General features: G+C 45.9%; 1 protein-coding gene across 1 annotated transcript; it reads left to right on the plus strand.

Annotated features, from left to right (window-relative positions):
* The first annotated feature begins 1,399 nt into the window (after positions 1 to 1,399).
* On the plus strand, positions 1,400 to 24,978 carry MRPS30 (mitochondrial ribosomal protein S30). Its single transcript, XM_073583408.1, has 5 exons — positions 1,400 to 2,045; positions 3,247 to 3,392; positions 3,780 to 3,885; positions 20,628 to 20,804; positions 24,603 to 24,978. The coding sequence occupies exons 1-5, from the start codon at positions 1,493 to 1,495 to the stop codon at positions 24,863 to 24,865; spliced, it is 1,245 nt and encodes a 414-aa protein (XP_073439509.1). The 5' UTR covers positions 1,400 to 1,492; the 3' UTR covers positions 24,866 to 24,978.
* Positions 24,979 to 27,447: the final 2,469 nt, after the last annotated feature.

Raw genomic sequence — 27,447 nt, forward strand, 5'->3', positions numbered from 1 at the left:
TGTTTTTGTTTTACTTCGACAAATACCGTAGTTTTGTTTGGAAGAAAAAAATATCTTAATCAAAATGGCGCCGGCGGCAGCGCCTGTGCAGTAGCATCTATCGTGTCTTCACTAAGCCGGCGGTGTCATTTTGGTAGAGAAAAAAATAATTAGCTTCCATCAAGATGTCGCCTTCGCTGTAGTATCTATCGGTATGCAATAGATGCTACTGTGTAGGTGTAGCCACCAGCACCATTTTGATTAAGGTTTGATATACAAACAAAACTATATGTCTAAATAAAACGAAAACAGGCATCTTAGCCACCATATCAGCTACAACGCAGGCGCCTGCATGATGAATGTAATTTTGTTTTTAATTTCTTCAAACAATAAGATATGCAGTATGTAAACTAGTGGGCCGGTCAGTGAGGGATCAGTGACCTGTCAGCAGTCTGCATTATGATTATCTAATCAGAGCACCACATGAAGACCCCCACAGGCCGCCCCGGGGCACGAGCAGTTCAGCTGAAAACTGAAAATAATGATTACACAACTACAAGACGGAATTCATCACCAGGTATCAGTGTAATCAGTATAACGGCGCCGACCTGACACTGTCTGTAGGTCACTGTGCATAATCCTGCTGACAGGTTCCCTTTAAAATCAAGAGAAAACTTGGCACTCAACTTTTGATGATTATGATAATTTTAATGCAGTCCAAAATCAATGTTTCGGTCCCAAAGTGAACCTTCATCAAGTACCGACTGCTCAGTGTGAACACACTCCAATATGTTGGGATAGAAACCAGCCGTGTAGACTGGGGTGCACCTTCAAGAGGTCTAGTGAAATGATCAGTGGGTAAATTGACCCAAATTGCTCATTTGTATAAATTGCATCTAATGAGCATCCACTACCACGGGTATCAAAACATTGTCATGGATGGCACAAGGCACTTAACTATGGCCAGATGTAGTGAGGAGAAAACGTCCTCTAATAGGATAATGGAGAAGTGTTCTAGGGAAAAGCCTTTCCTTAAGGGCCTGTCACACTAAGCGATATCACTAGCAATATCGCTGTAATGTCACTGGTTTTTGTGACGCTGCGGAATATAAAGATTATTCTTATTAACAGCACGTCAAATTCTATAGCAATTTTTTCTCTTTGGATTTCTCCCCTTTTTAGGAACAGAACTGAGAATCCAGCCAAACCCGTCACAGCAGATCTGAGGCAGAATGCAGGAATTCTGCGACAAGTGGATGCGCCACCATCAGCAGCATCCAGCATAGAGACACTGCTGGGACCGAGCCTGCGCTGCGGCCACTACTGCTCTGCGCGTGTCACTCTGACGTCACGTCCTCCACGTGATGATACAGGCGCTGTGTGCGTACTACATGGGCGGAGTCAAACGTCAGTGGCCGAGTTTTCTCATTGGTCAGTTTCCTGTCAGGTGACCCCCAGCTGTCCACTCACGATATACTGCGGAAGGTCGCGTCCTTGGTTGTCGGGGCACAAGATGGCGGGCCGCAAGATATTCGGGAAGCTGCGGCACAATGCAGACTTACCGGCCGCTCTGCTGCGGCCCCCGGAGCCGCCCGCCGTCACCACCCCCTCTCTCTACCCGCCGATTGTGGCCTCAATGACCGCTGACAGCAAAGCGTCCAGGCGGCGGCGCATAGAGGGGCACTACAGTCGGGTGCATGCGCAGAGCGACCTCGCCGCCAAGCTGAAGCTGATCTCCGGCCTGCAGCGGATGAAGTATGTGGTGTACCCGCAGACACTGGCGGCGGGCGCCGACCGCTGGTACCAGCACTTCACCAAGACGGCGTACGTGAGGGGGCTCCCGGGGCAAAGCGAGGGGGCGGCCGGCCTGGAGGAGCAGGAGATGGCCGGCCTGAAGTCTGCGCTGTGCGAGGCCCTGCTGCAGCACCTCTACTACACCACTAAGGGGCGCAGCTTCCTGTACCGCAGCCAGGAGCTGTCCGCGGGGCCCTTCCTGACCAGCGCCGCGTCCATCCTCAGCAGCTGGTGCGCCCGCTGCAACCCTGCCCTGACCCACTGTAGCCTGGGTGAGTGCTGCCAGCATGGCGCCTGCAGAGTCCCGGGGGGGGGGTGATCTCAGCTCTGCCCACTGCACTTCTCTAGCCACATCCTGGGATTGTGGGGGGTAGAGGAGTCCTGCACCTCCCTGATGTATCCCATTGTGGGGGGGGGGAGAGGAGTCCTGCACCTCCCTGATGTATCCCATTGTGGGGGGGGGAGAGGAGTCCTGCACCTCCCTGATGTATCCCATTGTGGGGGGGGGGGAGAGGAGTCCTGCACCTCCCTGATGTATCCCATTGTGGGGGGGGGGAGAGGAGTCCTGCACCTCCCTGATGTATCCCATTGTTGGGGGGGGGGGGGGGGGTAGAGGAGTCCTGCACCTCCCTGATGTATCCCATTGTTGGGGGGGGGGGGGTAGAGGAGTCCTGCACCTCCCTGATGTATCCTATTGTTGGGGGGGGGGGGGGTAGAGGAGTCCTGCACCTCCCTGATGTATCCCATTGTTGGGGGGGGTAGAGGAGTCCTGCACCTCCCTGATGTATCCCGTTGGGGGGGGTAGAGGAGTCCTGCACCTCCCTGATGTATCCCATTGTGGGGGAGGGGGGTTAGAGGAGTCCTGCACCTCCCTGATGTATCCCATTGTGGGGGAGGGGGGGTAGAGGAGTCCTGCACCTCCCTGATGTATCCCATTGTGGGGGAGGGGGGGTAGAGGAGTCCTGCACCTCCCTGATGTATCCCATTGTGGGGGAGGGGGGGTAGAGGAGTCCTGCACCTCCCTGATGTATCCCATTGTGGGGGAGGGGGGGTAGAGGAGTCCTGCACCTCCCTGATGTATCCCATTGTGGGGGAGGGGGGGTAGAGGAGTCCTGCACCTCCCTGATGTATCCCATTGAGTGGAGGGGGGGGTTTAGAGGAGTCCTGCCCCGTTCATTCTCGATAGAACAGCTGGGGATTGAGCACCTGGCACCGGCCTTAGCTCCTGTAGTCCAATGTACAGGGGACGACTTCCAAACTTGGATCAATCCAATCCCCAATTAAAGATTAATTCAGAAGTTTATATGTGACCAAAAATGCAGCTTGACCCCCCAAAAAAAACCCCAGCCCTCATGTACAGGGCCTCTGGTGATATCTGGGCATTTGCCGCGTAGTTGTCATAAGATAATTCTCACCCGTCGCTCGCTGCCTCCGGATACTCCTTAATCGTGTTGCCGTTTTTTTCACTTACAGATGTGAAGCCGCAGGTGAACTTTTATTGGCTGCGTGGCGAGACCAAGGTTCCTCGGGGCCACAGAAAAGGTTGTATAGACCCGCTCAGATTTCAGGTGGATGATGCCCCACTTGTGCAAATCAGAGTGCCCGAACCGCTTAAAGAAGTAAGTCTTATTGTGTAGTGAGGAGTTGTATGGTTTCTGTATTAATAAATTGATATACCGCTTATTGCTGTCATGTACAGTAACTCCTTCCTGACATATGAAGGTTGTACATGCATGTCCTACAGCACAGCGCCATACGCTGTGTAGTGGCTAATTCTGGGTACTGCAGGTCAGCATTTTATTGAAATAAGAGCTTGGCTGCGAAACCCAAAAGGGCCACTACAAGGCGGTGTGCGGAGCTGTGCTGTTCCTGCTCTATACATAGTGGGTATGCTGAATATCGGACCCTCACTGATCTAATATTGATGAGTTATCCTATCAGTCATGGAGAGCCCCTTTTAAAATTCTTGAACATAATAATGGTGCACTAATGTTCCCTTTTTTCAGTTTGTTCCTTTAGACTTCGTTGTACCTGAAGAGATTCCTGTTGTTGCATACGAGCCCAGCCGGTTACCACTGTTCCAGAGACAATATGAGAACAGTATATTCATAGGTAAATCACAGCAGAAAGATAAAAGCTTTTTAAATTTTAAAGAGTGTCTATGGAAATAAAAGTAAAATAATTTATAGGAAATGTCATAAATTCATGAAAACTTAATTAGCAAATCTAAAGTTTCTCTAGGGAGGTGATCGGTATGGAACTGAAGTGGTCGCCGTCATGGCACACTGACAGATACCTATCCCTAATGTGGATGGTGCAGGTGCCTGTGAGCATGTGCAGTAGGAAGCTCCACTGTTGGGACCTGGAGATACATAGACCATGTACTGTCCATCAGACACAGGGAGGACAGCAGTGTGAGCAGCCTCTTCTTACCGCAGGACCTCTGTATCTTCAGGATTAGATCAGATAGGGTGGACAGAAATGTGAGCTGCCTCTACATACTTCAGCTTCCCTGGTATCTACAGCAAAATTTAAATGACATCAGTCACTTCACATGTACCACCTCCTATCTGTCCCCCTGCGACCTTTGCCCATGGGTTTTTATGACAGTTGGGTGCCTGGTGAAGTTCCCTGTCAGAATGATCTTGTCCTCCTCTGAAGCTCAGCTATAAGCTGAACTTGACAGGAGATGACAATTTACACTATATATTGCGATAATGTAGTATTGCAGGATATACAATTGCGTGAACAGTGTTTCCCCCTTCCCGATTTCCTGGTGTTTTGCATGTTTGTTGCACTTAAATGTTTCAGCTCACCAAACAGATTTAAATATTAGACTAAAGATAACACAAGGAAACGCAATGCAGTTGTTAAATGAAGATCTTTATTAAGGGAAAAATAAATCAAAAAATAAATTCAAACCTACAGGGCCCTGTGTGAAAGTGATTGCCCCCCACCTCTCCTTCCTTAAAACATAAATAAACTGTGGTTTATCACATCTTTGAGAAGCTGAGTTCAAATTTCCTAGGTACATGCCACACCTGTTCTCAGTCAAGAAATCCCTTAAAGAGGACCTGCCTGACAAAGTGAAGAATACCAAAAGACCCCAAAATGCTAAACATCATGCCGCGATCCAAAGAAATTCTGGAACAAATGAGAAATAAAGCCATTTCTAAAGCTTTGGGCCTCCAGCAAAAGACAGATCTGTTATCCACAAATGGTGAAAACATGGAACACAGTGGTGAACCTTCCCAAGAGATCAGTGACAACTCATCGAAGAGGTCAAGAAAAGATCCCACAACAACATCCAAAGAACTGCAGGCTGCACTTGTCTCAGTTAAGTGTTCATGACCCCAACTTTAGAAAGAGACTGGGCAAAAATAGCCTGCAGACAGAGTTCCAAGACGAAAACCACTGCTGAGGAATAAGAACATAAAAGGTCTTCTCAGTTTTGCCAGAAAACATCTTGATACTCAAGACTTTTAGGCGAATACTCTGTGGACTGACTAGTTGAACTTTTTGGAAGGTGTATGTCCCATTATATCTGGCGTAGAAGTAACACAGCATTTCAGAATAGGAGCATCATACCAACAGTAAAATATGGTGGTGATGGTCTGGGGCTGTTTTACTAGTTCAGGACCAAGAAGACTTGTAAATAGAACTATGAATTCTGCTGCCTACCAAAAAATCCTAAAGTAGATTGTCTGGCCATCTGTTCATGACCTTAAGCTGAAGCGCACTTGGGTCATGCAGCAGGACAATGATCCAAAACACACCAGCAAGTCCACCTCTGGCTTAAGAACAAAATTAAGACTTTGGAGTGGCTTAATCAAAGTCTTGACCTTGGGGATAAAACATTGTGAAGGAATGTTAAAATATTATATATATATATATATATATATATATATGTTTTTTTTTTTTTGGTTTTTTTTTTGTTATAACTGCCCAAAGCTTTGAACTCTGATGCACCTGTGGGCTCAATGTTCACAGCACCCTTGCATAAATTCCTTGAGGGGTATAGTTTCTAAAATGGGGTCACTTGTGGGGAGGTTTCTGCTGTTTTGACTTCTCAAGGACTCTGTAAATGTTTTTCAAATAATTTTTATTAATTTTTCATAGGGGAAGGAAGGGTGAACAAAAGGGAAAAGGGAATAATATAAAACTTAGAGAACTCTTCTTTTATAATAGATGCTTTGCAAAACATGCCATACAATACACTTCGTAAGCATTTTACTGTTGTATTTATCTTAATAGTATTAAACTAAAGACTAAACTAGCCTAAAGGGCCTGTCACACTAAGCGATATCGCTAGCAATATCGCTATAACTTGTGACGTTATAGCGATATTGCTAGCGATATCGCTGTGTGTGATACTTGCCTACAACCCGCTCTCCCGCTGGTTATTGCTGATCGCGCGAGAACGTCCTAGACCGTTTCTCATCGTCTGCTTCCTGCGGCGCTTCCTGTTGAGAGACGAGCGTGGAGCCGGGCAGGAGGACGCAGGATCGCCTAGTTTGACAGGTAAGTAGCGACCCCCGACCCCCTGCGATGTCGCTGGTGAGATCTGCCTGTGTAGCAGCTCACTAGCGACCACTTAGCGATGTACCAGCGATCCTGACCGCGTCATCGCTGGTCGAGATCGCTGGTACATCGCTAAGTGTGACAGCACCTTAACACTACTACCAATCCAGACTTAAAGCTTAACCTTAGTCGCATTCCTGTGGGAACCGTAAGCAGCTTATTGTAACTACAAAAATTTTGAGTTCCACTGAGCCCACTTTGTGTGGTATTTATTCAGAGTTTCTATTAAAAGCAAATCCTCTGTGGAGCTATGGAAGCGTAACGTGTCTAGAATATCTGAGAAGGAAGGGATATCTCTTTTTCCAAAAAAATGCTAATGAATTTTTTTATAGTTAGATGTGAATCATTATATATTTGGTTGAAGGATTGATACACTCCAGATCTAAAGACAGAAGTACCATCTGCGGGGTTACAGTAATTTCACTATCATGTAAAGTATTAATATGGATTTTGACTTCCAGAGGATTTTTAGTTTTGGACAGCTCCAAAAGATATGATATAAATTGCCAGGGTTTCCACATCCTCTCCAACATTGGGATGAGATCTCCTGATTAATATTCATGACTTTATAAAAGAACTCCTGTAAGGCCATAGAAATAGTAGACTTATAGGTATGCCTAATGGCGTACTCCCATTGTTCTGGTTGAACTATAATATTTAAATCAAGCTCCCATTTGTGCATATAATTGTTTTTTGAAAAGGATGTATCTTTGTTAAAATGTGAGTAGATATTTTTAATACTCTATTTAAACTTATGATTAATATTAACTAGTAATGAAGAGACAATTTCTAGATTCTTAGCCAGCTTTTTTATATTCTCTTTTACCGCGAAAAAAAATATATTTCTGACGAGGGCAGATGATATTTGGATTTAAGCTCACTAAAAGTACTAAACTCTTTCCCATCCCATAAGTCTCCAACTTTTTTTTATGCGTACCTCATCCCAGGTATCTGGTATTGAGAAATTGTAAATCTTGGCCAAGAAGGAAAGAGGGAGTCTTCTAATCATATCCTCCTTATTCTCGTTCCTATGTAGCTTAGCCAAAATGTTCCAGGCCGAGAATATGGCCTGCAGGACTGGATGGTGGTGCTCCTTCTGCCGAGATTCCAATAAGTAACTGAAAAGACGTTTTGGAATGGAATTATAATATATTTGGGCTCTTTCTATATCCAGCCATGCTGGATGCAAACTCTTTGAACCAATCCTGACTGAGTTTGATGAGTGTCACTTGGTAGTATGACCAGATATTGGGCAAAGCGAGTCCGCCATGTCTTTGTTTTGTATAAAATATCCGCTGCAATCCTTGCCTTTTTATTTTTCCATACAAAGAGCTGAATTAAATTCTGAATTTTTGTTATAAATGAGAATTGTATGTTTTAAAGGGATAGGTCTAAATAAGCAAATTTTTGGTAAGATGAAGACCTTTACCACTAAATTTTTTCCTTGTAGGGTCAGGTCGTGAGTTTTGAATCTATGGAAATCTTTGGAAATAGTTTTAATAAGGTTATCTATATTGGTGGGGATAATGGATTTAAGTTTAGTGGTAATAGTGATACCCAAATAAGTAATTCCCTTTTTCTTCCCATACAAAATTGGATTGCTTTTTGATTTTTTTCAATTACTGTGTTATTTAGATTGAAGGGTAGAATTTTTGATTTCTCTGCCTTGATCTTAAAGTAAGAAACTTTTGAGAATCGGTCTAGGACCTGGGTCAAAGCTTTTATTGAGTTTATTGGATCTGAGATTGAAATGATAAGGTCATCAGCAAAAAGTGTTAGCTTATGCTGACATTGCTGTGTTTTGATGTCAGATATAGAATTATGACTCCTAATTTTTTCAGCCAGGGGCTCAACCGCGAGGGCAAATAGTAAGGGTGATAAAGGACAGCCTTGCCTAGTGCCATTTGAGATGTGGAATTGCGTAGAGAGATGGTTGTTAATATAAATTCTTGCATTCAGTTGAGAATACCGGGAAAGGATTGAGGAGATAGATGTATTATCAAAGCCAAAATTAAATAAAGAAGTTTTTAGCTACTGCCAATTTAATCTATCGAATGCTTTTTCCGCATCTAGACTTACGAGCATAGAGGGGATGTTTGATGTCTTTATCAGATTAAGCAAATTTATAATTCTTCGCGTCCCATCTGATGCCTGCCTGCCCGAAATGAAGCCAATTTGGTCTTTTCTAATCAGGTAAGGCATGATATTTTTTAGACGCTCTGTGAGGACTTTGGCATATAACTTAATATCGTCATTTATTAGCGATATGGGTATGAAATTTTGGACTTTTTCCATGTCTCCAGTTTCTTTGGGTATCATTATTATAGATGCTTCCAACATGTCTGCAGGGAATGCTCCTAAATTCGAGGCATGGTCAAAAAGGGTTTTTCAAATGAGGTAAAATATCTGAGAATATTTTAAAATATTCGTTTATAAACCCATCTGGGCCGGGAGACTTCAGTGATTTAAGTTTGTTTATAGTGCCTGCTATTTCACACTGAAAGTTGAATTTAATAGCTCTTAATCTAAGGGAGTTATCTGTGGAAGGTTTAGATCAGAGAAGAAAGAATCTATGGCAGCTTGCATTGCAGAGTCAGACTTTAGATTATAAAACTTGCTAAAATATTCTGCAAATACATCTGCAATGTCCGAAGGATGGTGTTTAAGATCTCCTGAGGAAGATCTAATTTTCTCTATTCTCCTATGTATGCGTTTTTGCTTTAGTTTGTTAAGCATGTATCTAGTCGGCTTATTCGTGGACCTATAAGCATTAGATTTGGCTGCCCGAATAATTGAGTCATACTGTTATGAGTTCCGCCCTAAGTTCCTGCCTTAGCTTCATCAGTTCTAACTGAATGGCATGAGATGGATAGTCAGATTTATTTTGTTGATCCTCTTTTTTTTATTTTTATTTGGGATTGCAGGTTGGAAATTTTTTCCCAGCTGAGAGATGCATTAAGCAACCCCTAATGACCGCTTTGTGCGCGTTCCATAGTATAAATGGGTCAACTTCTGATGAGGAGTTTTCAAGGAAGAAGTTATCAATAGTATTCCTAGTTATCTCTCTATATTCTGGGATTTTTAGCAATGTCAGGTTGGTTTTCCAAAGAAATGTATTTTTTATCGGGGGACCTAGAATAAATTGTCCCATAACTGGGGAGTGGTCAGAGAATGATTCGTTTAGTATTTCAAGCTTTTTGAATTGAGGTAATGAGAAAATATTGGTTAAGAGATCAAGTCTGGATGATGTTTTATGCACACCTGAATAATGTGTAAATTCTCATGAGGTTGAATTGAGACATCTAAAGACATTAAAGTTCATTTTGGGTGATCCAGTTTTCTCTATCGCTTCATTGGCGGACACAGAGACCATGGGTGTATGCTGCTGCCACTTGGAGGCTGACACTATGTACAAAAAAAGGTTAGCTCCTCCTCCGCAGTACACACCCCACCAACCGGCACTAATTTCCTCAGTTTAGCTTAGCGTCAGTAGGAGGTGGACACGGGTCTTTCCTAGACCCATATCTACCTCAGTGTGCGTCGGTTTTCTTTCAGGTTTTCCGGAGGGATACAGAGTCAATAGTCACATCTGTAGTCCCACAAAGAGACTGAGTACGGCGTGTACTGCCACCCCGTATCCTCATAGCTCTCTACAGCAGGACCAGGAGCGCCGCACACGGATGCGTGTCAGCGATCCAGATGGTCCTCGTCTCCCACCCACTCGCCTACCAGAGCCTGTCGGTTTGGATGAGGCGCGGACACTCTTCTACAGGAATCGTACAAACACGCTGGATGATGAAGGTACCTTTTTATTTCCACAGGTTTACATCAGAAGACGGATCAGGCAGGGTAAGTATGAGGCCCCACGAGTCACATCCTCCTCAGCAGCTTCAGGCACGGATCCTTCGGGAATGGTTGCTGCGTTGTTGCTGCAAGGCCTCCGCGCCTCCCGGCGGCCGCCGCATTTAATCCAGGGCCTGGCTTTTTTTGGGCCTGTTCTGCAGCGGCTTCGCCCCACTTTCATTCTTAGGCGGGCTTCTCTCCCGCCCGGTCACGGCGATCCTCGGGAGCGGTCGCCGCGGCAGTGCTGTGGGGCCTCCACGCCGCCCCGTGCTGACAGGTGGCCGCCACGTGTAATCCAGGCCCACGGCTTCATTTTGGGCCTTGTCCTGCGTCACGGCCACGCCCCCGCCTTCTTTCTCGGGCGGGCTTCTCCCGCCCGCTCTAAGCCCGCCCACCGCCTTCTCCCCTCGGGTTAGGTGTCCCTGAGGCGGCGCTGTCTCCACCTACCCCCAGCCTGGCTATTTTCAGCGGGCAGCGCCATCTTTAGCATCGGCGGTTAGCCCTGCCCATCTTCCTCGGTCTCTGCAGGAAAACGCGAGCTTCCTGCTCTGTTCTTCTCAGGCTGCCTCCATTTTCGCAGCCTGTCAGCCGGATGCTGTCCCCTCGGCCGTGCCCCTGCAAGCCCAGACGAGCCGTGCATCTTCAGTTGCTGGAAGCCGCGACAGGACATCGGACCGTGAGTAGCTCTGCAACTGCAGACTGACACCCTTCTCTGCCTCCTGTCCCCCAACCTTCCGGCACTGCTTCAGTGACTTTCCGTCATTATGTCTAACTCTAAGTCTGACCGTTCTCTTCCTCCTGCTTCCTCTTGCACCTTAGTCAAGTACTTCGCGTGCTCTTCTTGCAATCGCAAACTTCCCTCAGGTCAGTCCACTCCCTTCTGCCTAGAGTGCAGCAATCTCATTGAGCCTGCCACTCAGGAGCCCCCTAATGTTCCACGTGAAAGTGAATCCCCCCCCCCCATTCCCGGATGGGCTTTTTCTCTATCACAATCAGTGGCAATCTCACCAGGGTGTCTCAGTCCCTTGTGGCCGTGCTTGATAAGTTGCCCCTGGACATTTCTGCAGGATCCAGTAGGTCACAAGAGGCTCCATCTGAGCTAGCATGAGCCGTAAAAGGCCCAGGCAAGATCTTCGGCTGGAATCCTCTCCTTGCCCCATCTCACCACATAGTCCTTCCCAGCAGTCTCCTTCCCGTCCTTCCTCACTCGAGTCAGGCGAAGCGTTCTCGGATGCGCCATCCGAAGGGATTTTAGAGCTGGATTTGGACCATGTCGCGGACATGAAGGTTACGGTTCAGAACCTCATGGCAGCGATTAACCACACGTTCGAGATCAGACTCCCCTGCGAAATCCTCAGATCAGGAGGTTTCGTTCAGAAGGGCAGAAGCACCTTCCAGAGTTTTCGCTTCTCACTCTGAGTTTGGCAAGCTCCTCACCAGGGAAAGAGAAAATCCGACCAGGCGCTTTCAAAGAGGAAAGCGTTTCGGTGTGCTGTATCCTTTCTCAAGAGCTCACCGACAACTGGTCGGCTTCCCCCTCTGTAGACGCTCCCGTGTCTAGACTATCTAACAACACGGTCCTTCCGATTTCAGGTGTGTCTCTGAAGGATTCTAACGACGGGATCATAGAATCCTTAGCAAAGTCAGCATTCGAAGCGGCTGCGACGGTGCTAAACCCAGCCTTTGCTTCCACTTGGGTAGCAAAGGCCACAGCTACTTGGGCGGATGATCTCTGCCAAGGCATTCTTGATGGAGCCCAACCAGAGTGACTGACCGAGCTAGCCAACCAGATCTCCCATGCAGGGGAATATTTGGTCTCCGCCTCCTTAGATGCCGCCTCTTGCGCAGCCCAAGTGTCCAGCAACTTAGTTGCAATCCGGCGTACAATTTGGCTCAAGGCCTGGCAGGCGGATTTGTCTTCAAAAAAGTCCCTTACCAATCTGCCCTTTCAGGGTGCGTGTCTCTTCAGATCCCAGCTGGACCAGATTATCAAAGACGCCACTGGGGGCACAAGCTCTCTTCTTCCTCAGTCCAAGCCTTGTAGGCCCCCTCCAAGGCGTCAGTTTCAACCCTTCTCCAAGGCGTCAGTTTCAACCCTTTCGGTCTTTCCGCCGCGTCGCGACGGCAGAACCTTTTTCCAACCAACAAAGGCCGCAAGCACGCCAGGATAGGAAGAAGGTCTCTTTTAGGCCTACTCCATCCTGGCGATCTCGCTCCTCCCAGGGCAGATCCTCCAGGTCCAGAACTGGAAGGTCCACATCGGCATGACTTTCTGCAAAGTCCCGAGGCGCCTTTCCAACTGGGCGGCCGACTCCTTTTCTTCAGAGACGTCTGGCTTGCCTCGGTGGAGGACGATTGGGTCAGGGAAGATGTATCCTCAGGATACAAGATAGTTAGTTAGTTTTTCGGCCCCGGGATCGCTTCTTCGAGTCCTGACCTCCAAAAGACCCCGCCTTGGTTCCGGGTTTCTTTGCATCCATCAACTCTCTTCTCAGTTATGGGGTAATTGTGCCCATTCCCGAAACAGAACGATTCACAGGGTTTTACTCAAGCCTGTTTGTAGTGCCGAAAAAAGGCGGCGCGGTTCGGCCCATTCTGGACCTCAAACTGCTGAACAAGAGGGTCCGCCTTCGACACTTCAGGATGGAGTCCCTTCGTTCAGTAATCGCTTCCATGGAGGCGCAGGAATTCATGTGCTAAATAGACATTCAAGATGCCTATCTGCATGTCCCCATCTTTCACGGGAATCAGAAATTCCTGCATTTTGCGATTCATCAGGACCACTACCAGTTTGTCGCCCTGCCATTCTGTCTCGCCACTGCGCCCAGAGTGTTTACAAAGATCATGGCAGCGTTGATGGCCCTTTTGAGGATCAGAGGTCTCGTACTCTACCTCGACGACATTCTAATCAAAGCTCCGTCTTTTCACCAGACTCTCCAAAGCCTTACCATCGTTCTCGACACCCTGTCCATTTTCGAGTGGCTCGTAAACAAGAGAAAGTCCTGCCTTGTTCCGACTCAACGTCTTGTGTTTCTAGGCTTATTGTTCGACACCCGTCGATTAAGGGTCTTTCTCCCGGAAGAGAAGTTGATCTCGAGAGATGTACGATCGCTGCAGAGCCCAACGCTTCCATCCTTCCGGTCAGCCATGAAAGTCTTGGAAAAGATGGTGGCGACGACGGAAGCGATCCCTTTCTTTTGCTCAATTTCAGACGAGACCACTTCAACAGGCCATCCTGTCTCGGTGGAACAGGTCCGTTCTTGCCCTGGATCGTCCAATTCGCCTCTCGTCCTGGGTCAAACAGTCCCTCAATTGGTGGCTGACTTCACCTCTCATTTCCCTGGGCCTGTCATTCCTTCCGATTCACTGGCAAATTGTGACAACGGACGCCAGCCTTCTCGGCTGGGGAGCGGTGTTTCTCAATCAGACTGTTCAGGGTCGGTGGTCGACTAAGGAGGCAACTCTGCCGATCAACGTTCTCGAGATACGGGCAATTTATCTATCTCTCATTCACTGGGAAAGACTTCTCAGGGGTCTGCCGGTCCGGATTCAGACAGACAATGCCACAGCGGTGGCATGTGTCAACCACCAAGGGGGAACACCGAGCTCCTCGGCTCTAGCGGAAGTGTCCAAGATTCTCCACTGGGCAGAGGTATCAATCCCAGCGATTTTCGCAATGCACATTCCTGGCGTGGACAACTGGGCCGCCGATTTTCTCAGCCTCGAGGGTCTCGCGGCGGGAGAGTGGTCCTTACATCCGGACGTCTTTCATCAGCTTTGCCGTCGTTGGGGGACTCCGGACGTGGACCTGCTGGCGTCTCGCCTGAACAGGAAGGTCCCACAGTTCGTATCCAGGGCCCGAGATCCTCTCGCAGTGGGTGCCAATCCTCTGACCATTCCCTGGTCTCAGTTCAAGCTCCCCTGTCTGTTCCCTCCTCTTCCTCTTCTTCCCAAGCTGTTGAAGAAAATCAAGGTGGAAGGGGTGCCAGTCATCCTCATCGCTCCGGATTGGCCCAGTAGGGCTTGGTTCGCGGACATCGTCAACCTTCTTGCGGACGTCCCCTGGAAGCTTCCAGACAGAGCAGATCTGCTGTCTCAAGGTCCAATCTGCCGCCCCAATTCTCTGCCGCTCAATTTAACGGCGTGGCTGTTGAGACCACAGTTCTGAAGCTGTCAGGTTTTTCGGATCGGGTTATTCACACCATGATCCGGGCTGGAAAACCATCTTCTTCCAGAATTTATCGTACGTGGAAGGCCTACTTCGCTTGGTGTGAGGCCAATGATATTCCGCCCATGTCCTTTTCTCTCCCTTCTATCCTGGCGTTCCTCCAGGCAGGCCTAAAATGTGTTCCAAATTATCATGCAAAAAGAGTTTAGGAGTGATAAGGTTAGAATTTTTTTGTTTGTCATTTAAACTCATTGATGGTGATGTGTGTCGGCTCTTTATATCACTGAAAGCAATTGCAGATACCTCTGCAAATTAGTTTGGCAGGTGTGTCCAAATAAAGGCAAGACTACTTAAGAAGGCTATTCCACATTATTAAGCAGCCTACATTTTTTGCCAAAATGGGAAAGAAAAAGGATGTCGGCTGCTGAGAAGCAACAAATTGTGGAGTATTTAGGTTAAGGCATGACTACAATCAACATTGCCAAGACACTTCATCGTGATCAACGCACAGTCAAGAAGTATGTAGCTGATTCCCAGCACACACGTGTGCATGCTGATAAGGAAGGAAAAATTGAGGACTCTTTCCAACAGGCAATTGCGTCAGGTTAAAAGAGCAGCTGCAAAAATGCCTTGTCATAGCAGCAGACAAATTTTTGAAGCTGCTGGTGCCTCCGTCCCCCGAACAACAAGATGCAGGGTCCTTCAGAGGTTTGCAGCTGTGCGTAAGCCATCCTGTCGACCACCTCTATCCACTGCACACAAGCAGAAACGGCTCCAGTGGGCCAAATGATACATGAAGACTGACTTCCAAACTGTTTTGTTCACCGATGAGTGCCGTGCAACGCTCGATGGTCCAGATGGATGGAGTGGAGGATGGCTGGTTGATGGACTCCCCATGAAAACACGGCTAAGGCGCCCACAAGGAGGAGGTGGATTAATGTTTTGGGCTGGAATCATGGGGAGAGAGATTGTCGGCCCCTTTAGGATCCCTGAAGGGGTAAAGATGAACTAGTTCTGCTTCACGTCACTTGTCTTATCTATTGCATTTTTTCTAGGCTGTATTGTGCATAAATATGTGACTTCAGATTTTGTATTAGTCTAGCCTGATGAAGAGACCTGAGTAGTCTCAAAAGCTTGCAATGTATTACCATCTTTTCAGTTAGCCATTAAAAGGTATCAACTACTGAGGACTCTCAATCCTGAATATTAATCTATGTGGAGTTTCTAAAACAGCCCTTCCTGCCATGGTTCAAGAGGAAGAACCGTGCTTTCCGCAGCAAGATCATTTTCATGCATGATAATGCACCGTCTCATGCTGCAAATAACACATCTGCATCTCTGGCTGCTATGGGCATAAAAGAGGACAAACTTATGGTGTGGCCACCATCTTCCCCTGACCTCAGCCCCATTGAGAACCTCTGGAGCATCATCAAAAGGAGTGTCTATGATGGCGGGAGGCAGTTCACATCTAAGCAACAGCTCTGGGAGGGTATTCTGTCCACATGCAAAACAATTGAAGCACAAACCATCCAAAAACTGACAAATTCAATGGACGAGAGAGTTCAGAAGCTTCTTTCGAACAAGGGGTCCTATGTGCAAATGTAACATCACCTAGAATAAAGTTGTGACTTGAAAACTTTGATTTCATTTTGTAATAAGCTGATAATGCTTATAATTTCACAATTGACCATTTTTTTGTTCAAAATAAAAAGGTTGAAAACTCTGCTGTGCATAATAATTTGGAACATGCATTTTGAGTGTTTCTTATTTTTAAAAATATACTGTTTTCATAGGCAGTTTGTTCAAAAACATTGCAATTATACTAGAATATTAGATGACTGGAAAATAACAATGACTGCAGTTCATAGAGAAAATATGTGGAAATATTTTTTGCATAATTTAGAACACAGTGTAGATGCTGGCCTTGCCCTCAGCTCTCTGAAGGGTCAAGTCTCAGCGCTTTCCATTCTTCAGAAGACGTCGGCCTCCCGTCCGCAGGTCAAAACCTTTCTTCAGGGAGTGGCTCTTAACGGCAACTCCGTACCGCGCTCCCGTGGATCCATGGGATCTCAATCTGGTTCTGGAGGGTCTTCAATGGTCACCCTTTGAACCTCTCAGGGAAGTCTCCCTATCCCTTCTCTCCTGGAAAGTAGCCTTTCTGGTGGCCATCACCTCCATCCGTCGCGTGTCGGAATTGGCGGCCCTGTCTTGTCGCCCCCCCCCCCCCCCCTTTCTTGGTGCTCCATCAGGGCAAGGTGGTCCTGCGGCCCCCCCGCCTTCCTTCCTAAGGTGGTGTCCACTTTCCACCTAAATGAGGACATTGTTCTCCCGTCCTTTTGTCCGGGTCCAATCCACCCTCTTGAGCGCTCCTTGAACAAGCTAGACCTAGTCAGGGCGATGGTTTACCTGGCTAGGACGTCTCCCTTGAGGAAGACAGACTCTCTTTTCATCATTCCAGATGGTGCGCGGAAAGGTCAGCCGGCTTCCAAGGCTACCATTGCTCGCTGGATCAGATCGGCAATTTTGGAGGCCTACCGGGTCAAGCATCGAGTGCCCCCTCCTGGAATTAGAGCTCACTCTACCCGGGCAGTGGGTGCCTCCTGGGCGGTGCACCACAGAGCTTCCGCACAGCAGCTCTGCAAAGCGGCAACCTGGTCTTCGATCCACACGTTAACCAAATTTTACAAGGTCCACACCTATGCTTTTGGCGGACGCCAGCCTAGGCAGAAGGATCGTGCAGGCGGCGGTGGTGAGTCCTCTGACCTAATGGAAGTTTGCTTCTCCCTCCCCAGGGACTGCTTTGGGACGTCCCATGGTCTCTGTGTTCCCCAATGTAGCGATAGAGAAAACAGGATTTTTGGATTGCTTACCGTAAAATCTGTTTCTCGGAGCCTTCATTGGGGGACACAGCACCCTCCCATGCTCTGCAACTCCTGTTCTTTTGTTTGTTGGTTACGGTTGAGTTGTCCTGTTTTGTTTCTTCTCCTACTGCTTTCTCACTAACTGAGGAAATTAGTGCCGGTTGGTGGGGTGTATACTGCGGAGGAGCTAACCTTCTTTTGTACCTAGTGGCAGCAGCATACACCCATGGTCTCTGTGTCCCCCAATGAAGACTCCGAGAAACAGATTTTACGGTAAGCAACCCAAAAATCCTGTTATTTAGAGTTGGAGCCAAATGACGTACGGTAGACTAGGAATCCATATTTCCACTTGGCACTATATTGAAATCCCCTACTATTAGTAGCTCTCCCCTCTTGGCTTCTTCTATATCATTTTTTTTTTTTTTTTTTTTTTTTAATAAGTTTATTGAAGGGAAATTGTCTTTTACTTGGACCATACACATTGACTATTGTACATTATTTTATAATTTAGGCTGCAAATCAGGATGTGGAATCTACCCTTAGGATCAATCTCCTCACTGAGCAGTTGGAATGGGATATCTTTCCTTATAATTATGATAACCCCTGCCCTTTTTTGTCATTAAGTGATTTGTCATTAAGTGATTTGTACATGTGGAGGTAGTTTTTGTGTTGGAAGTAAGGGTGGCCATCCCTGGCTAACTTGACCACCTGGAGGCAAACAATATCAGCCTGTGCTTGTTTTATCTTTCCAAGTGGCAAAGCATTTGTATGGGCTATTTAAGCCTCTAACGTTGTATGATAGAATTTTTACTTTCATATTTGCTGCCTACGTTCCTACTAGTTATAAATTACAGTCTGGCTGTGAACAGACCATACCTTCGAAGAGATTAAGGCATAGTATTCATCCCTTATCTTTGTGGGCTAGTTCTTCTTGGAGGTAGTGCACAAAGTCTAAACCATCTTCTGTTGTAAAGAGAGGGATATTCTTTCCCTTGTGCCAAATCAGCAATTTAGTCGGGAATCCCCATCTATAGGGGGTTCCCAGATCTCTAAGTTTGGACGTTACTTCTCCAAAAGCCTTTCTAGCCGCCATCGTGGCTTTTGAGAAATCCGAGTAAATGTTGAGGTTGCTATATGGAGGTGGGAAGGACCCCTTCTCTCTAATGGATTTCATGATTAGTTCTTTCGTTTGGAAAAAATGTAAGCGCAAGATAGTATCTCACGGTTTGTCAGCGGCAATGCCTCGTGGACGCGGCAGCCTGTGGATCCTGTCTATAGTGAGCTTGTAGCTCAGAGAAGGAGCTGTTTTTTTAAAAAGGGACTTTGCGTAATCTGCAAGGTCATTCTGCAAGACATTTTCAGGGATTCCCCCTGATCTTAATATTGTTTCTTCTGCTCCTATCTTCTAAGTCTTCTATTTTTGATCTCAGGGATAGGAGCTCCATTTTTATTTCCAAGTTTTCTTTTGCCGATTTATTTTCCACTTTTATTATTCTTGCCTCATTGCTTTCATACCTCTGTGTGAAGCTCCTACATACGCCTTGTAGGGAGTCTTTGTTCGTCTCAAAGCCGAGTCTAATAGACTCGGTCAGGGCTTTGCAGAAATTAGCTATGAATCCCTCAGTAGCTACCTTGTTTGATGTCAAAAACTTATCAAAATTGACCGGTAAAAATGAAGGATCTGCTAAGCCAGTAGACTCCGGGCACCCCCTTTTTGGTTGTGGTTTAGTAGGACTATGGTTGGGGGAGCAATTATGCGACGCACAGGTTGAACCCACTGCTCGAGGGCTGTCTCCCAAAAATATTTTAGTGCTGTAGCAGCCCGCCTGATAATACTATGAGCGTCATTAATAGGTTGCAAGCCAGACACTTTGCATCACACTTTTATATGTGTGACTGACGTCCTATGCAAGCCTTATCTATGTGCATTTTTCCTATTAGGCAGCCAACCCCCCACCATGGTTTAAAGGTACCGTTACACTTAGCGATGCACCAGCGATCCCGACAATGATATGGATCGCTGGTGCATCGCTAAGGCCTCTTTCACACTTCAGTTTTTTGCATCAGTTCAAATCCGCCAAAAAGTCAGACAAGCGGATCCGTTCTAAACTGATGTGAATGGATGGCACAGGATCCGTTTTAAGACGGATCCTGAAAATGAGGAAATTTAAAGGAACCGGAGAGAGAGAGAGATTGATTTGGTCCGGCACCCAGAAAGAATTTCGGGTTAAATGAGTGTCTGGAGGATCCGCCACAGAAAAAAACGTTGCAAGCTCCGTTTTGAAATCTTTGAGAATGGTGACGGACAGCAACTTTTGGCGGATCCTCAAAAAAACGGATGCAACGGACAGCAATCCGTCACAATCCGCCATTAATGGAAGTCAATGGGGGAAAAAAACGGATCCTCAAAAGAAAATTGAGGATCCGTTTTTTTCAAAACCTGGCGGATTGTGACTGATTGTAAAAAACTGAAGTGTGAAAGAGGCCTTAGTGGTCGCTAGTGAGCTGCCACACAGGCAGATCTCACCAGCGACATCACAGGGGTCGGGGGTCGCTACTTACCTGTCAGAAGCGGCGATCCAGACGTCCTCCACGCGTCGCTCGTCGGCGCCACAGGAAGCGCCCGACGAGAAATGATCCAGGACCTTCTCGCGTGATCAGCAGCGGGGGAGCCGGTCGGAGGTAAGTATCACATGTAGCGATATCGCTATAGCGTCACAAAATCGGTGATGTTACAGCGAAATTGCTAGCGATATCGCTATGTGTAACGGGGGCTTTAGTGTGGGGTGGTTGTTTTTATCAGTAGTTTGCACCTGAGCTGCCCCTTGCCTCTATTAGTGGAGGCCAGCTGCATCCTGCTATATGTGCATTTGTCATCAGACAGGGTTTTTGGTAAGGCCATATCTTGTGATTTTTTTTTTTTTTTTTTTTTTTTTAATTCTCTTTGTGACTGCAGACTTGTGAATCCTCACATTGCGCACACTTGCATCAGGGGAATGGGGTTGCATATATGCGGTCACATGCTGACTAGACTGTATCTAGCCTCAATCCATGCAAGGTTGGATACAGTCTAGTGGGAATGTGGCTGATGGCCTGAATATCGCAGACTTTGGGTTGGCACCTCGCAGTGTGCACTATGTAAGGATTCACAAGTCTGCTGTCACATATTTACTGAAGATGTGTAGTTTTAAACTGGACAACCCCTTTAAAATGTCAAAATGAGTTGGTCCTGAATGGGTTAATGGCCTCAACCTCCAGTCCTCTATTACCTTTTGTGTGTATTGCTGCTATTATAGCATTGAAAAAGCAAATAGGCCCAGCAAGGGAACTTTACTAATTATTCACCTAGAAAGCTCTCTTGGCATTGGATCCAGACTAACTTTCTGCTCTATCCTTTATAGGTTCCAAGTTAGATGACCCTTGTAGCTTTGGCCACACTCAGTTTCACCTTGTGCCAGACAAATTCAAGAGGGAGAGGCTACAAAAGCTGAACCGAGGAGACCACGTAGAAGTGTTCCTGCGAGCAAATGCCATAGCAAGTCTTTTTGCCTGGACGGGAGCACAGGCCATGTACCAAGGTGCGTTATACGAGTGACTGCATTGGTTGAAAGCAGGATATGTCCTGAATGTGTGATAGTTAGATCTTACCTCTGAGTCCTGCATTATCTCTGGATTGGTGCCAAGACTTGCACTGCTGAGTATGTAGGTGGCTACACGCCTGAGCTATACTTCTGTGGGAGTTATGAAAACTGTTATACATGTGTTTTTTTGTTTTATTACTTTTTTTTTTTTTTTTTTTTTTTTATAACTCTGACCTTATTAAAGTGATTGTCTGTCTGGCCTTGGTATACAATTTTTCAGTCATTGAGTCTGAAGACTTGTGAATCCTCAAAGAGCATGCACTGCTCACTGTGAGGATTCTCCAGCAGTGGGCACATGACCGCAATTATGCGTTTTGCATACATGTGGTGTGACATGCCAACTGGACTTGTCTGTCCTCGCTGGACGTGGAAAGTTAATTTCTCAGTCTCCTCTGCTGCTGACGTTGGCTGAAATCACACTGCACTCGGGTGATATTCAAGTGCAGTTTGATGTTTCACACGCACCCATAGACTTATGGATGTGTGCAATCCTATTCTCGGACGCAATGGCAGCATGCTTTTTGCATGCCGAAATCACAGATGTGAGCTGCACCATAGAGAAACATTGGGGCGAGTGCAATCGTCCGACTGGATCGCAAGTGTGAATGAGCCCATACGATGCCAGTCACATCATATAAATCTCGACTTGCAAAAGTAATCCTTGGCAACCTGGAATTTTATATTTTTTTCATTTTTTTTGAGGGTTTGCGTCAAAGAACATGCCTACAACTGTGAACACTTGGTTTCTTTTTGTGAAGCAAACAATAAATAGGACAAAATTGAAAACTTCAGTGTGCATAACTTTTCACCACCCTAAAGTCAGTACTTTTGTAGAGGCTTCTTTTGCTGCATTTACAGCTGCAGGTCATTTTGGATACGTTTCAATGAGATTTTTGCCCATTCCTCAAGGCAAAGCGTCTCCAGTTCCTTCAAATTAGATGGCTTCCTCTTTTTGAACACGAATCGTCAAGTTTGACCACAGATTCTCAATTGGCTTAAGGTCTGGGCTTTGACCAGGCCACTCCAAAACAATTAAACGTAAAACGTAATGGTGACCACTCTCTGCTCATTCTTCTCGACCTTTCTGCAGCTTTCGACACTGTTGACCATCCTCTCCTACTCTCTAGGCTCCAGTCACTAGGCATTAAGGACACTGCTCTTTCCTGGTTCTCCTCCTATCTTTCCGACCGCTCCTTCAGTGTTCTGTTTTCTGGCTCCACTTCATCTCCTCTTCCTCTCACTGTTGGGGTACCTCAGGGCTCAGTCCTTGGCCCCCTTCTCTTCTCTCTCTACACGGCCCCAATTGGACAGACCATCAGCAGATTTGGCTTTCAGTACCATCTTTATGCTGATGACACACATCTGTACACATCATCCCCTGACCTTACCTCCGCTGTACTACAGAACGCCACTGACTGTCTGTCTGCAGTCTCCAACATCATGTCTGCTCTCTATCTGAAACTCAACCTCTCCAAAACTGAACTTCTTCTGCTCCCACCATCTACTATCCTCCCTAAATCTGACATTTCCCTCTCTGTGGGTGGCACCATAATAACACCCCGACAGCAGGCGCGCTGTCTGGGTGTTATGTTTGACTCCGATCTCTCCTTCACCTGCCATATACAATCTCTTGCCCGCTCGTGCCGCTTACACCTAAAGAACATCTCTAGAATCCGCCCTTTTCTCACCATGGAAACAACAAAAACTCTCACTGTCGCCCTGATCCACTCCCGCCTGGACTACTGTAATGCTCTATTAATTGGCCTCCCTCTCACTCGACTCTCCCCTCTCCAGTCTATCCTTAATGCAGCAGCCAGGGTTGTCCATCTGGCTAATCGTTACTCAGACGCGTCCGCTCTTCGCCAGTCGTTACACTGGCTGCCAATTCATTACAGGGTACAATTCAAAGTACTTGTTCTCACCCACAAAGCTCTCCACAGTGCGGCACCCCCTTACATCTCCTCCCTCATTTCTGTCTATCGGCCTAACCGACCGCTGCGCTCTGCAAATGACTTTCGACTAACCTCTGCCCTAATCCGTACCTCCTGACTCCAAGACTTCTCCCGTGCTGCGCCAATCCTCTGGAATGCTCTACCCCAAGATATCAGGACCATCCACAATTTGCATAGTTTTAGGCGCTCGCTCAAAACACCCTTGTTCAGAGCGGCCTATCACATTCAGTAATCAAAGTCATGTTTGTGTGTGTGTGTGTAGCCCATTCACTATCTCCATCTAACCCCTACCCCCTGAAGATGGCTGGACCATCATTGTAAATACATCATTGTAAATACAAACCTGTGCTTTGTATCTCCCCCACCTCATTGTAGATTGTAAGCTCCACGAGCAGGGTCGTCTTACTTCGCTTTATTGTATTGTTAACGTTGTTACTTATGACTGTTGTGTTTGAAACTGTTCAACTGTAAAGCGCTGCGGAATATGTTGGCGCTATATAAATAAAGATTATTATTATTAATTACACATTTCCCATTAAACCACTCGAGTGTTGCTTTAGCAGTATGCTTTGGGTCCTTGTCTTGTTGGAAGACGATCCTCCGCCTCAGTCTCAAATCACTGACAGACTGAAGCAGGTATTGCTCAACAAATTCCCTGTATTTCACACCATCCATCTTTCCTTCGACATTGTTACGGAAAAACATCCCCATATCATAATACTGCCACCACCAACATGTATCCCTGTGGGGATGGTGTTCCTTGTCGTGATGAGCGGTGTTGGTTTGGTGCCAGACTTGGCCTCTGACCACAGCACCTTCCTCCATACATTTGAGATGTCTCCCACATGTCTTTTTGGCAAACTCAAAACAAGCCTTACAATTTTTGTGTAAGTAAAGGCTTTTTTTCTGCCCACTGTTCCATAAAGGCAACTATGGAGTGTACTACTTATTGTGGTCGTATGGACAGATACTCCACCCTCTGCAGCTCATTCAGGGTTACCTTTTGGTCTCTGTGCTGCCCCTCTGATTAATACCCCCTTGCCCAGGCTGAGCGTTTTGTTGGGCGGCCCTCTCTTGGCAGGTTTGTTGTGGTACCATGTACTTTCCATTTGATGGTGCTTCAGAAGATCATCAGAAATTGGTTTATTGTACTTTTCAACAACTTTGTCCCTGACTTCTTTGGAGATCTCCTGGGTCTCCATGGTGGTGTTTGGTTAGTGGTACCTCTTGTTAATGGTATTCCCTCTGTGGTCTTTCAGAAAAGGTAAAGTGTGTCTACTGACAGACATGTGACACTTAGATTGCACACAGGTGCACTTCCTTGCACTAAGCATGTGACTTATGAAAATAATTTCTTGTACCAGAAAGTGCTAATGCATCACACACACACTCACACATCAGACTACAAAAATATTTAGGCACAGGTTGTAATGTAACAACAAAATGGTTTAAAAGTCAAGGGGGGTGGTGTGAAGCCACTGTAACATTAGATTGGATAGGGCGAGTTATACGCTGGCTACTCGTCAGTGTGAGCAAGCCCTAGCAGTGAGTGGCAGTGTATTGGCTTTGTATTATCTATATACGAGGTCCAACCACACACAGATGTGATTCTGCTAGTGGGATGATCGGTCTGATGCCTCCTTACCGAGCTGTCCTCCATGAAACGGGCACAGAGTGCCTCTCGCAATGACTGTGTGCTGCATTGCAGACCTAATAAAAACTGCCTAGCGTGCCTGACATATTTTTTTGTACTCCTAATTCCTTCCCTTTTGTTCTCCCGCAGGCTTCTGGAGTCAGGCAGATGTCACGCGGCCCTTTGTCTCACAAGGTGTTATTTCTGACGGGAGGCATTTTTCATTTTTCTGCTACCAGCTGAATACTTTGGCTCTGGCCGTGGACGCAGACAAAGACCCGAATCGAAAGAACATTTGTTGGGGAACTGAAAGTGCTCCTCTTTATGAAACGGTGGAAAAAGACGACATCAAAGGCTTTAATGATGATGTGTTTAGACAGCTAGTTGGCTTTTTCCTCAACTTGCCGGCGTAGCTCCATGGCCTCAAAGAATAGAAGAAACTTTCTTAGCTATTTCATATGTACATATATATATTCAGAAAATGCCTCCTGCACTTCAGGACATAAAATAAATTCTCAGATTTTTACCCTGCTATGATTGTTTTTTGGTGCAAGAAAGCAATTGTTTTTTTTTTCTATAATTTTCGAGAGCTTGTGAATATACTGGAAACTCTTGTTTTAGATTCCTTGGTGCTATTGAGCCGTAAAGGGAATCTTTCACCATATTTTTTCGGTTCCCCTCCCCATGTGAGAGCAGCACAATGTAGGGGCAGAGACAGACCCTGATTGTCACTTACTGAGTTGCTTGATGTCCTTTTGATCTGCTGCAGATCTAGCAGTTCTCTAAATGCTGAGCTCTGTATAACCCCGCCCACATCACTGATTGGCAGCTCTCTCCCCATGAACATGGAGGACTACATGACAGCAGGGTTACTAGTCTTCTAGTCATTATGTACTGCTGATAATATATAAACTACACTGAGCAGCTCAATAAGTGACACATCACTGTAATTGAGGTCTCCGTCTCTGCATTATACTCCTGGTTAGGTGTCAAAAAATTGGTGACACATTTCCTTTTTAAAATGTCCTTTTGTTAAAATGGTAACATCTCACCTAAAACACGGTTCCACATGGTCACTTTCTGTCAATCCATCAATTGATCATCTGGTGACGGGATAGACTAAGAGGAGGACAAGTCCCCAAGGAGGGTGATGATCTTGGTTCTGTAGGGAGTTGGAATGTGTAACTGGATCCATTAAATTTTTCATTATCCTGCATTTATATGGTCTTGCCCCATTTATAACCCAGCCATACACACGTGGTCAAAATTGTTGGTACCCCTCGTTTAATGACAGAAAAACCCACAATGGTGACAGAAATAACTTGAATCTGACAAAAGTAATAAATAAAAAATCTATGATAATGAAGGAATGAAAGTCAGACATTGCTTTTCACCCATGCTTGCACAGCATTATTTAAATAAACCTCATGAAATAGGCTTGGACAGAATTGATGTTACTCTTAACTTAATATTTTGTTGCACAACCTTTTGAGGCAATCACTGCAATAAAACGATTCCTGTAACTATCAATGAGACATCTGCACCTCTCGACAGGTATTTTGGCCCACTCCTCAAGACCAAATTGCTCCAGTTGTCTCGCTTGAAGGTTGCCTTTTCCAGACGGCATGTTTCAGCTCTTTCCAAAGTTGCTCAATAGGATTTAGTCCAGGGCTCATAGAAGGCCACTTCAGAATAATCCAATGTTTTCCTCTTAGCCATTCTTGGGTGTTTTTAGCTGTGTGTTTTGGGTCATTATCCTGTTGCAAGACCCATGACCTGCAACTGAGACCAAGCTTTCTGACACTGGGCAGCACATTTCTCTCTAGAATCCCTTGATAGTTGTGAGATTTCATTGTACCCTGCACAGATTCTAGACACACTGTGCCAGATGCAGCAAAGCAGCCCCAAAACATAACAGAGCCTCCTCCATGTTTCACAGTAGGGACAGTGTTCTTTTCTTGATATGCTTCATTTTTCCGTCTGTGAACATAGAGCTGATGTGCCTTGCCAAAAAGTTCCTTTGTCTCCCATGAAGTCCACTTTGGCTTATACAACGACTGAAGGTGAACTTCAAGCACCATCCATCTGTTTAGAAGTTTTTCTGGGCTCTTTCGTTACCATTCGTATTATCAGTCTCTTTGACTTGTCATCAATTTTCCTTCTGCGGCCACATCAAGGGAGATTGGCTACAGTCTCATGGAGCTTAAATTTCTGAATATGTGCAACTGTACTCACAGGAACCTCAAGCTGCTTGGAGATGGTCTTATAACTTTTACCTTCAACATGTTTGTCTATAATTTTCTTTCTAATCTCCTGAGACAACTCTTTCCTTCGCTTCCTCTGGTCTGTGTTGAGTGTGATACTCACCATATCACCAAACACAGTATCTGTAGCCTTCTATACAGGCCCACTCACTGATTCCAAGATTGTAGACACCTGTGATGCTAATTAGTGGACACACCTTGATTTAATACTTCCCCTTTGTCACATTATTTTCAGGGGTACCATTATTTCTGTCCAGGCCTATTTCATGAGTTTTATTTTTTTTTTAAATTCTGTGAAAGCATGGTTGAAAAGCAATGTCTGACTTTCATTTCTTTGTTTATAGATTTTTGATTTATTACTTTTGACGGATTCAAGTTATTTCTGTGACCATTGTGGGTTTTTCTGGCATTAAACGAAGGGTACCAACAATTTTGATCGTGTGTAGTTGATTGTGTGATGGGTGAAAATGGACGTGACGTCACTCCAATACTGTAAATAGTGTGGCCATTTATCATGCTTCTTCACACAGGTGCCAACATATTCCACAAAGTTCTAAAGACCGTATCATCCCTGTCTCCATTGGGACTTACAATCTAATGGATGTACAGGTGCTTCTCACAAAATTAAAATATAATCAAGTTAATTTATTTCAGTTCGTCAGTACAAAAAGTGAAACTCGTATATAGAGTCATTACAAACAGTGATCTATTGCAAGTGTTCATTTCTGTTA

Source organism: Dendrobates tinctorius, unplaced genomic scaffold (assembly GCF_039654945.1).
Source record: "Dendrobates tinctorius isolate UK_male_01 unplaced genomic scaffold, ASM3965494v1 ptg000078l, whole genome shotgun sequence".
NCBI lineage: Eukaryota > Metazoa > Chordata > Amphibia > Anura > Dendrobatidae > Dendrobates > Dendrobates tinctorius.